Raw genomic sequence first — 12,124 nt, 5'->3', positions numbered from 1 at the left:
TGTCTATTCAACCAAGCATATGGGACTTCAGTTTAATGTCTGAATTGAAACGTTGCAACTCCCAACAGTGCACTACTCCTTCAGTACTGCAGCAGAGTGTCAGCTTTGATTTACTTTTATACCCAAGCCCTAGAGTGTGGCTTGAACCCAGCACCTTGTTACTCAGAGCCATGGGAGATCATTGGGTATTGGGCAAAATAGTTTTCACAGACTGGGGTCATAACTGAGGAAAAAAGAAGATAGTTGTGATTGTGGAAGCCAATAATCTAACTGACAAGGTATTATGGGAGGAGGTCATCAGGATATTGTCATTTGACTCAACTGTTGGGTCAAGTTTGGATGCTTTATCAAATATCTTTCATCGAGGTCAGAAATGACAATTTTTGCTGATATTTACATGGTGTTCACTTTTGGTCCCACCTTGCAGAAGCTGAAGCAGTCTGTGCTACATTTGAATAGGACGAGACATTTGTTCAGATTTGGGCTGATAAATAGCAAGTAATATTCACATCATGCAGTTGTTAGGGAATGATTGTCTTCAACAAGAGAAAATCTAATTTACTGCTTCCGAGATGTTTTCCTCTCTGACTCCATTTCGAAACTTGAAAACTGTTGCGACTCTTTGGTGAATGATGGGGAAGGAGGAGGAGACTTATGAGAGTGGGTGGAGGGGTGGGGAATGTTTAGCCATTGCTGTCTTGGAGCTGATGATCTCAAAATTTCAGCTTGTGAGTCCACTTAGTGTCCTGACTCCCACTTTGGGAAGGCCTGATTAAATTACAACATTTAAAAAAAAATCTTTTAAAATTTACTTGGGAACTGTTTTGTGTGAGCTAATGTCAATAGTAAATGATACTGTGCGTTACTTTTATTATTTTGAATGATTTAAGTTTGGGTTCCTCACAAGTGATGGTCTGTATTGTAGTGCTTTTTTTTGTGATAAACTTATTTTACATTCTATTACTTGAAATGCATCAAACATTATTTTTCAATAGATTGAGAAGTTGCCTTGATTGTTTATATGGTCACTGAGCTGGGAAGTTGATTTGCAGACATTTCGTCCCCTGTCTAGGTGACAGCTTCAGTGCTTTGGAGCCTCCTGTGAAGCCATGCTTTAATGTCTTCTGGAATTTATTTGGTTCTGTTCCTGCTGCTTCTGGTTGCTGGTTCTGGTAGTTCGTTATAGTGGGGTTTATATTAAGTTTCAGTCTATGTGTTTGTTGATGGAGTCTGTGGATGAGTGCCATGCTTCTTGAGAAGTATTTTTGATGCAAAGATATTATGAAAGAATTAATTTCTAAAACTTTGCCTGATTAATGGGAGATTTTACATTTGTGACAATAACCATTTGGGGAGAAGGACAAAAAAAACTTGAAAACCAGTGTAAATTGCAGCCAGTTGCTGATTGCCGATGAAGTGCAATTCTTGGCCAGGGTGTTCTCTTCGGCTCCCTACTGTCGGTAGGCAGAGGTGATTATGGATTAGCTGGTAGTAGGTTGCTTCAGCAAAAGTTTGTTTACCTAAGGCAGAGAAAGGTGGATGATTGACTTAGTGTTTGAATCTCTCCAGTGAAAGAATGCATTTGTCCAATTTAGAGTATTATAGTGCAATTGTGTATACATATTGTGACATGCCGAAATAGTTTCAAGTGTCAGCATTCTTAGCAGCAGTGGGTGATTCATCTGTATTTTGCATTATCTTCCTGTCAGCTTGCTTCGGAGCTGAATGGATTGGGCTTTGAAGAGAAATGACTGACCAAGAGAACAACAATAACATATCTAGCAACCCCTTTGCAGCTCTCTTCAGTTCTGTGGCTGATGCCAAACAGTTTGCCTCTGTCCAGAAACAGCAGCTTCCTACAGGGCCACCAGGTAAGTGTACTTCAGAGCTTCCCTTTAACTAACAGATCATCGACATCAAGCTTTGCAAATTCTAGTATCTTCTTGTCGACTATTAAGAAAAATGGACTTAAACAATTCTGGAAGCGAGCAGATTGCATTATTTCTTTTATCAGTTCAGTACTGTGAAAGTTTTTAATGTAAATGCTGGCATCAGGTGAGGTTCCAACATGCTCTAAACAGGACTGCAGCGTTCTTTGTTCAAGTTTAAGTTTTGCTAATATGTATTTACTTCAAAATCTAAACACTTACTTTTCCCTATTATGTTCTGTCTTAATCTTAATGATTTGCTTTCATAGAATCATAGACAAGTACAAAACAGACAAAACTATTTTTTTTCATTGATCTATCTTCCCACTTAACGGGAAGAATATGGTTGGTCCCATTCATCCATTTTACGCCATGACTCAGCACCTTCTGTTTTTCTGTATTTTTGATTGTGAACTGAAATGAGAAAAGGACAGTTTTAAAAGAACAGATTTGAAAAGGATTGCCAGTTTTCTTTAATGCAAGCTGCTGGTGCTTAGTGTATAATGCTTGTTACATTGTTGCTTATTCAAACAGTGGATGATATCTGGTTGCAAATGAACTGTCGTGGGAGTGTGTACAAAAAGTGATTTGTCAGACAACAAGTAGCTGATAGGTCTGTGGAGTGGTGACCAGTTGTCAATGACAGCAGCTTTCTGACTCCATATTTCTTAGGAATGGCCTGCCTTCATTTATACAGTCTAGTCTTATTGGAATTTTATAGGTTTGTATGAAATTCCCCCTTCATTCTTCGAAACATCACAACTCTCTAGTGAACCATCACGATTTGAAGAATTAAGGTGTATTCTCAATGATTTGCAATGTAGGGATGAAGGAGCTTTGCTTTAGGTGGACCACAGTGAAATTCTAACCTTGTCAAACAGAGACAATACTTTAGCTCAGCTATTCAAAGCTAAAGTTTTGTTCAGTGGAGAAATCCAAACATTTCTACCAGGTATTGACAGAATGAGGGTATTTGACAGTTCAGTAAAGTTGAAAACTTGCATGTTGATGGTATGTAGGAATATTGTTTGTAGATTTAAAGGATTTTAACATGCAGAGTGTGACCAGAGTGAAATGTGTTTACGCAACCGAGAAAGGGAGAGGGACCCTGTTGCCTCTCATAAGGGCATTCATAAACAATCTCCTCATGATTAATAGCAAGTGATGGACTTTAGCTCAATCTACAAACTTATTTTCTTTTATGTGTGAGCCAAGTCCTGCGTGCTCTTTAAATAAAGCAATAGGAAAAGATATTTAATCTTACACTTTTAGTTTTATTCTAACAATAAGTGGATGAAGTATGCAGAGCTCTGGGTCTTAACCTTTCTGTCCCTGACAAACTATTAAGTAAGTCAGTTCACAAAGACAAAAGACGTATATCTGTCCCTGACCCAGTCTTTTATACCATACAAAACATCATACCATCACTCAAGTGAGGTTGTCTTCTAATTGGCAGTTGCTCTGACTCCATTCCCCGCCTCCTCGCATTCCCGGATGTCCGATCCCACGTGACCTTACCTTTTCTGAGACAAAGGAACACCACGCGGCCTCCGTTCAGGTGCGAAACGGCAGACTCGCATACTTCCGGGGCGCGAAACGGCCGATCACGTGACCTCCCGGCACTCTTCCGGAGCGCGAAACAGGGGGACCACGTGACCGCGCCCGCGTCTTGGAGCACCACGTGGCCATCCTCTGCGCATGCATCAGAGGACCACGTGACCTTCGAGCGCCGAGGACATGCCCACTCAGAATCTACAATCTATTTTACCGGTAAACTATACAAGAAATATTTTTACTGTGAATGTGATTTAACAGTATAAGAAGAGTTGTCCCTGTTCCTTCAGAAACTTAAGATAACAAAGACTTCCAACTTTCAGAGAGCAGCTGATGTTTGAGCTTCTGATTTTTCATCATTGTGGAAAAGAAATTCTTTAAGAAGTTGAAATTAATATAAAGGAAATTGATGGATCTGAGAGCCTCTCTCTCTCTCTCTCTCTCTCTCTCTCTCTCTCTCTCTTTCCCCCACCCCAACCACCTCCGCCTCACCTCTACCATTTAAAAAAATGGGTCTGACCACATGATTGCCAGTTTCCTGCCTATTTGTTTTCTGGAAGGGGCCCCCCCAGAATCTGGCTGGTTTTCCCTTGCACATTCCAGAGACCAATTGCTTTACCTAAAAGTCCGGTAAGATTAAAGTCAAAGTTTGGGAGAAGATTTGTAGGTCGTGTGCTCGTTGTTGTGGTTCTGTTCGCCGAGCTGGGAGTTTGTGTTGCAAACGTTACGTCCCCTTTCCAGGTGACATCCTCAGTGCTTGGGACCCTCCTGTGAAGCGCTTCTGTGATGTTTCCTCCGGCATTTATAGTGACTTATCTCTGCCGCTTCCGGTTGTCAGTTGCTGTCCGCTGCAGTGGCCAGTATATCGGGTCCAGGTCGATGTGTTTGTTGATAGAATCTGTGGATGAGTGCCATGCCTCTAGGAATTCCCTGGCTGTTCTCTGTTTGCCTTGCCCTATAATAGTAGTGTTGTCCCAATCGAATTCATGTTGCTTGTCATCTGTGTGTGTGGCTACTAAGGATAGCTGGTCGTGTCGTTTCGTGGCTAGTTGGTGTTCATGGATGCGGGTCGTTAGCTGTCTTCCTGTTTGTCCTATGTAGTGTTTTGTGAAGTCCTTGCATGGGATTTTGTACACTACGTTGGTTTTGCTCATGCTGGGTATCGGGTCCTTCGTCCTGGTGAGTTGTTGTCTGAGAGTGGCTGTTGGTTTGTGTGCTGTTGAGTCCTAGTGGTCGAAGCAGTCTGGCTGTCAGTTCGGAAATGCTCCTGATGTATGGTAGTGCGGCTAGTCCTTTGGGTTGCGGCATGTCCTCGTTCCGTTGTCTTTCCCTTCGGCATCTGTTGATGAAATTGCGCGGGTATCCGTTTTTGGTGAATACCTTGTATAGGTGTTCTTCTTCCTCTTTTTGCAGTTCTAGTGTACTGCAGTGTGTTGTGGCCCTTTTGAATAGTGTCCTGATGCAACTTTGTTTGTGTGTGTTGGGGTGGTTGCTTTCATAGTTCAGGACTTGGTCTGTGTGTGTGGCTTTCCTGTATACCTTTCTACTGAATTCTCCGTTCAGTGTTCTCTGTACCATCAGTGGGACAACACTACTATTATAGGGCAAGCCAAACAGAGAACAGCCATGGAATTCCTAGAGGCATGGCACTCATCCAAAGATTCTGTCAACAAACACGTCGACCTGGACCCAATATACCGGCCACTGCAGCGGACAGCAAGAACTGACAACCGGAATCGGCAGAGACAAGCCACTATAAATGCCGGAGGAAACATCACAGAAGTGCTTCACAGGAGGCTCCCAAGCCCTGAGGATGTCACCTAGACAGGGGACGAAATGTTTGCAACACAAACTCCCAGCTCGGCGAACAGAACCACAACAAGATTAAAGTCAGCTAGTGAAATACAAAAATAAACTTAGAGAAAATGTAAGCTATTATTTGAATGCTGTACATTTATCTTGTAGTGAACATTGAGTGTTTGTGTGATTGCATACGGTGTTTTCATATGTTCCTATCCAGAATGTCCATTATCTAGAGAAGATGTTTATGACAGTGAAGATTCAGACGTCAGTAGTTTGGAGAGCATTGACAATGATTCGATTACAGACCTCAGCCGTGCATTTCGCTCTCAGAAGGAAATATGTGAACAACTCAATATTAATCACATGCTTCAGCGCATCTTTCTTCTTACACTTGACAACAGTGAGTATCTAGTGGATTTTCTTTCTGTGAATTTTATGCTCCTCAAGGTGAAGGATGTTAGTTCCAAAAGATGGAACAATTTCAATTTCACGCACCAATGAAAATATCAAAGGTTATTAGACCTGATATCTCTCGGGTTTAGTGGAGAATAAAGCTCTTCCACTGACCCTGAGCAATATACCTCAGCTTAAGTCCTTAGAAGTGCATCCATTATTGCATTGGTGTTATGTTCTCGATTTCTTGTATTTGCCATTCTGAGCACTTGCAGAATGTAACTCCGACTTTAGTGCTGATTTATGGACATTGTCTTTGTCAGACTATATGGGTGTGCGCAGTGTTTTACCCAAAGAGGAGCAGTTATTTCTCTGGTGTTTTGGCTAATCTATTAGGTAATAATTGAAAAGTGTAGCACTGGAAAAGCGCAGCAGGTCAGACAACATCTGAGGAGCAGAAGAGTTGACGTTTTGGGCATAAGCCCTTCACCAGGATGTCTTGGCTTTCTCCTATCTTATCAGGTAAGTAAAGTTGCCATAGTTTTACCAGATCATAGAGTTGCTGTCTCATCAGAGAGTCAGAGGATTGACTGATGGTGTTTTAACCAGAGGGTCACCATGCCTCAGGCAAAGGGAGAGGTTGAGAAGAATAATTTTCATGGTAACCTCAGCTCGTGCGGGAATTGAACCAATGCTGTTGTGTCATTCTGCATTGCTGTTCAGCCAGCTGAGCTAAACTGAGTCCAGAGCATGGAGTAATTTGCTTTCTGCTGCACTTCTACTTAATCCTCCTGTTTTTTTATTTATTGTATTTATGACAATGTTTTGCATTCTCTTGCTGCAACCCCCTATTTTTACTTTTCCTCGTTTTCACTCATTTTGCACTTAAACTGTAACATTGATGTTCTCATTTGATTAGTTGATGCCTGTAACCCTGCTCAGGCTTCTGATGATGATCATTATTTTAAAATACCTTGGATGGTGTGTGTTTTAGGTGACCCCAGTCTGAAGGGAGGCAATGGGATCCCACCACGCTGTGTCTATTTGGAGGATATGGCAACTGACCTGGATGGGCAAGATTGGCTTGACATGAACAATGTTGAACAGGTATGACTTTTTTCAAGCAGTTGACGTTCCTTTTGTTTCTTGGGAGGTTTGTTTTTGATGTCAATGTTAAAAGTTGTTCTCTGTCTACCAGAGAACAAAACAATTATTACTCTTTCTGATATGGTATTAAACAAGTTCAATCCAGAGGGGATCATGCTTGTAGCACCTAAACGTCTATACTTAACTAACTGCTGTGATTGTAGGGAGAATGAAGAATTTGATTATAGTAGTCTGAGTATTGGCATGATTGATCAGTTGGCATTTCCTGTCTGCCAATTTTGTCTATCCATACCTCAGTCGATTGAGCAGGAAAACTGTAATTTGCTTTTGTGTCCTTTGGCTACAGGAGGAAATCAGGAGTTCCTTGCTTGTGATGGATACTTTGAAAGCTGAGCACAGGATCTACTTAAGGCTTAGCATTTTCCATTAGCAAATAGCCTTCAAATATTCACTCACTGTCAAAATGTGTCCATTCATAGTCATAGAGATGTACAGCACTGAAACAGACCCTTCGGACCAACTCGTCCATGTCCACCAGATATCCTAACCTAATCTAGTCCCATTTGCCAGCACTTGGCCCATATCCCTTGAAACCCTTCGTATTCATATATCGATCCAGATGCCTTACTGTAATTGTACCAGCCTTCATCACTTCCTATTGCAGCTCTTTCCATACACGCACCACCCTCTGATTGAAAATGTTGCCCCTGAGGTCCATTTTATATCTTTCCTCTCTCACCCTAAAACTATGCCCTCTATTTCTGGACTTCCCTAACCCAGGGAAAAGACCTTGTCTGTTTATCTGATCCATGCCCATCATGATTTTATAAACCTCAATAAGGTCACCCCTCAGCCTCCGATGCTCCAAGGAAAACAGCCCCAGGCTATTCAGCTTTGCCCTATAGCTCAAATCCTCCAACCCTGGCAACATCCTTGTTAATCTTTTCTGAACCCTTTCAAGTTTCACAACATCTCACTGATAGGAAGGAGACCAGAATTGCATGCAATATTCCAAAAGTGGTCAAACCAATATCCTGTAAACCCCCAACATGACCACCTCGCCCCTATACTCAATGCTCTGACCAATAAAGGAAAGCATACCAAACGCCGCCTTCACTATCCTATCTACCTGCGACTCCACTTTCAAGGAGCTATGAGCCTGCATTCCAAGGTGTCTTTGTTCAGCAACACTCCCCTTGTGGAACACTACAACAAAATAAGTTTTGGAAGAAAACTGGATTTGAAAACCCCCTTGAGTATCACTCCTCCATTATGCACGTTTTTCAACTGAACAAAATATTGGCAGCAAAGAACTGTAGACTATTTCTCATGTACTGATTCACATTCTCATTATTTATTGGTCATGGAGGCATGATGAAGATCGGCACCACCTGGTGAATATGGTCCAATCTGGACACTTGCCTTTCTTGGCAAAGATAAACAGAGCAGTAGGTTTTAAAGCAGCTTAAATGGTCTTCATTGTTTCAGCCTAGAAGTGTGTGACACTATATCGCACGGACTAATATTGGTATAACAACAATGGATAAAATAACAAGGGAAGGAGGTCCTTTCAAGTCTTACTTAGCATCTGACTTAACAGAGGGAAACTCTGAATTGAACTTACGGCTTAGAGATTTCTATGTTTCCGTCCTAGTTTGTTGGGTCAGGATAGATGAATGCGACAGCATTGATGCTGCAACTCTGAAGATTGACAGATGAATTTTTACATTGATCTCAGTGCACTCATTGCGAACTACCTTTTTCAAGTATGAAGTTTTCACCTTTGTTGATTTTAATGCTGGAGTTGGTCCTGACAGCCAGGCATGAACAGTATTGTCCAGAAACCAGAGAGTTGGAAACTACAATGGAAATGGATTTCTGCAGAAAACCAATGCCACCTTTCAACTAATAAATTACTTCAAGACCTAGTGGATGCATTTCCACTCTGAGTACTGGCACCCAGTAGACTATATATTAATGCATCAATGACACCTAAAGGGCATCCTGTATGTTAGAATCATGTCAGGTGCTGACTGTCATACAAGTCAATGATGGTATTACTATTGCAAGACCGAGAGGAAACCCATCAAAGAAATTGAGTCAGCAACTTGCCAACCTCATCTTGCAGGGCTAGGTGTTAAGCATCCTTATAGTCCAGATCGAAACATGGTAATCCCATTGCAGGTGCCATTTAAGAGCTTGTCTGGGGTCCCAATAAAATTGTAGTATTGAATACTTCTGTCAAAGACATCACCCCCAGCAGGAAGAAAGCGGACAGGGACAGATTTAATAAAAATGATGAAGAAGTCCATGACCTTCCAACAATAAAGAGGTCAGCTTATCAGGCTCATCTCGCTCAGCTGGCCATTGATCAGGAAAAAGACAGCCTGCCATCAACTATGCAGCACCCTTCAATGTAAGCTAAAGGGCATTCAAACAGAGTGGTTGATTGTATTTGTACAGAAAAGTCAATTGCACAAGCAACAATTTGATTTCAGATAGTCAACATGGTTTTGTCAAGGGCAGGTCGTATCTCACAAACCTCATTTGAGTTTTTTGAGAAGGTGACCAAGCATGTAGATGAGGGTAGGGCAGTTGACGTGGTATACCTGGACTTCAGTAAAGCCTTTGATAAGGTTCCACATGGTAGGCTGATGGAGAAAATGCAGCGGCATGGAATTGAGGGTGATCTAGCAGTTTGGATGAGAAACTGGCTTTCTGAAAGAAGGCAGCGAGTGGTGATTGATGGAAAATATTCTGTCCAGTTGCTAATGGTGTGCCACAAGGATCTGTTTTGGGACCACTGCTGTTTGTCATTTTTATAAATGACTTAGACGCGGGCATAGGTGGATGGATTAGTAAATTTGCACATGACACTAAAGTTGGTGGATTAGTAGACCGTTTGGAAGAATGTTACAGGTTGAAGGGGGACTTAGATAAACTGCAGAATTCGGCTGAGAGGTGGCAAATGGAGTTCAATGCAGCTAAATCTGAGGTGATGTACTTTGGGAAGAATATCAGGAAGGCAGAGTACTGGGTCAGTGGAAAGATTCTTGGTAGTGTGATGTGCAGAGGGATCTTGGAGTCCATGTACATAGATCCCTGAAAGTTGCCACCCAGGTGGATAGTGCTGCTAAGAAGGCAGAGTGTGTTAAGTTTCATTGGTAGAGGGATTGAGTTCCGGAACTGCAACATCATGCTGCAACTATACAAAACGCTGGTGTGGCCACACTTGGAATATTGTGTACAGTTCTGGTCCCCATATTTTGGGAAGGATGTGGAAGCATTGGAAAAGATGCAGAGGAGATTTACCAGGATGTTGCCTGGTCTGGAAGGAAGGTCTTATGAGAGACTTGGGTCTGTTCTCATTGGAAAGAAGAAGGCAAGGGGGGGATTTGATCGAGACATACAAGATGATCAGAGGATTAACTGGAGTAGACAGTGAAAGACTTTTTCCTAGGTTGATGATGTCAGCTTGTATAAGAGGGCATAACTACAAATTACGGGGTGATAGATTTAAGACAGATGTCAGAGGCAGGTTCTTTACGCAGAGAGTGGTAAGGGCGTAGAATGCCCTACCTGCTAATGTAGTCAACTCGGCCACATTAGAGAGATTTAAACAATCCTTAGATAAGCACATGGATGATTTTGGGATAGTATAGGGTTACAAGCTGAGAATAGTTCACAGGTCGGCGCAATAACGAGGGCCGCAGGGCCTGTTCTGTGCTGTATTGTTCTATGTTCTATGATATTTTTGTCACAAGCTTCTATGAGGCACTAGAATCCGTCAATGGACCAATATGTCAAACCCAAAACTCCCTGAGAAACACCCATAACAAGATGCTGCACGCTAACAAGGAGTCAGCTAGGATCTCTGCTTGGACTACTTGAGGAAACTTTTTCCATCAATAAGAGTGCCAGTACATGATACTGCAATCATCAGCATCAAACAGTTGTCTGCCAAAGAGGAATTGGGTGAAAGCCCAACTTCCAATTTAACAACTGGAGGAAATCGTGACCATTGATGAAGAGCAACAAAGTCTCAGGAGTCAATGGAATGCCACCAGAAGCCTTGAAGCATGATGGGCATGTCCTATATACCAAGCTCTGATATTTTTATGGGCTGTGGTGAATGGCAGGATGCCACAGGATCTTTGCAATGCCATTATCGTCACCTTATACAAAAACAAAGGAGAAAAGCAGCACTGCCCCAACTTTTATGTGGCATCATGTTCCTTTTCTATTGCTGGGAATATCTGGGCATATTTCTGAACAGGCTTAGGCATCACTGAAGAAAACCTAAAGGGCCAATGCAGTTTCGGAGCAAGCAGAAACATGGCATATTTACTCAGACAAATACAAGAAAACTGATGACAAAACAAAAGTCTGTGCATCACTTTTCTAGACCTTACTAAGGCATTTGACAGTGAGCAGAGACAGACTTTGGAGGATCCTTGAAAAACAAAGGCATCTATTCAGATTCCTGGCCATGCTAAAGTAATTTGAAGAAAATGCGTTTGGGCAGGTTGAGCACAACTTGAGCTCAAGTCCCTTCTGAATCTCCAGTGGCATGAAGCAAGGATGTATACTGACCCTGACCTTATTCACCATCACCTTCAGTATGATGCTGCAGCAGGCACCACACGTGACCTTGAGGGAGTGTACGCATGCTTCTGGACTCCTGACCTCAGCGGTTTTCAAGCCCACATAAAGACAGAAGAAAAACTCAACTGTGAACTTGTTTTCACTGATCGTCGACAGTGCTCCTCTGGCTCACAGTCGTTCAGATTTGCAAAGTATAACAAGGGACTTTTTCAAGGCAGCTCAACCTTTTGGGCTAAAAATCCATTTAAAGAAAACTGAAGTTCTGCATCAGCCTGTACCCCAAGAAGAATATAGACAATCAAGCATTATTTTTTGAGGGAACCAAGCTGGAACCATCAAACAATCCATCTATTTGGGGAGGGTCAGTTTATTTTGATGTGACCAAGACAAGGAAGTAGACAATCGGCTTCCAAAAGCAGGTAAAGACCAAAAGAACAGCAGATGCTGTAAATCAGAAACTAAAACAGAAGTTGCTGGAAAGATCAGCAGGTCTGGAAGCATCTGTAAAGAGAAATCAGGATTAGCATATCAGGTTCGGTGACCCTTCCTCAGAAATGATGGTAACAAGGACAATGTTGATTTATATGCAGAAGGTAGGGTGGGGAGAGGGTGTAAGGAGTAAATGATAGGTGGGAAGAGAGCCCAAAGAGAGAAAAACAGTTGGACGGACAAAGGAGTGGATAACCATCTGGTTCAATTGTTAATAGAGGTTGTTGTGGCAAACAATAAGTAGT

The 12,124-nt window shown here is 42.1% G+C and overlaps 1 protein-coding gene across 1 annotated transcript in view; it reads left to right on the top strand.

Annotated features, from left to right (window-relative positions):
* The window catches only part of ube4a (ubiquitination factor E4A (UFD2 homolog, yeast)), a 55,495-nt gene that overhangs the window by 7,826 nt on the left and 35,545 nt on the right, over positions 1-12,124 (top strand). Inside the window, exons 2-4 of the mRNA XM_060846646.1 lie at positions 1,710-1,871; positions 5,503-5,685; positions 6,673-6,785. Coding sequence (XP_060702629.1) covers positions 1,748-1,871; positions 5,503-5,685; positions 6,673-6,785 — 420 coding nt within the window. The 5' untranslated portion in view covers positions 1,710-1,747. The remainder of the gene's footprint in view (positions 1-1,709; positions 1,872-5,502; positions 5,686-6,672; positions 6,786-12,124) is intronic.

This window comes from Hemiscyllium ocellatum, chromosome 29, assembly GCF_020745735.1.
Source record: "Hemiscyllium ocellatum isolate sHemOce1 chromosome 29, sHemOce1.pat.X.cur, whole genome shotgun sequence".
Taxonomy (NCBI): Eukaryota; Metazoa; Chordata; class Chondrichthyes; order Orectolobiformes; family Hemiscylliidae; genus Hemiscyllium; species Hemiscyllium ocellatum.
The sequence above is the reverse complement of the archived record's forward strand: the minus strand, read 5'-3'. Positions and strand labels throughout refer to the sequence as shown.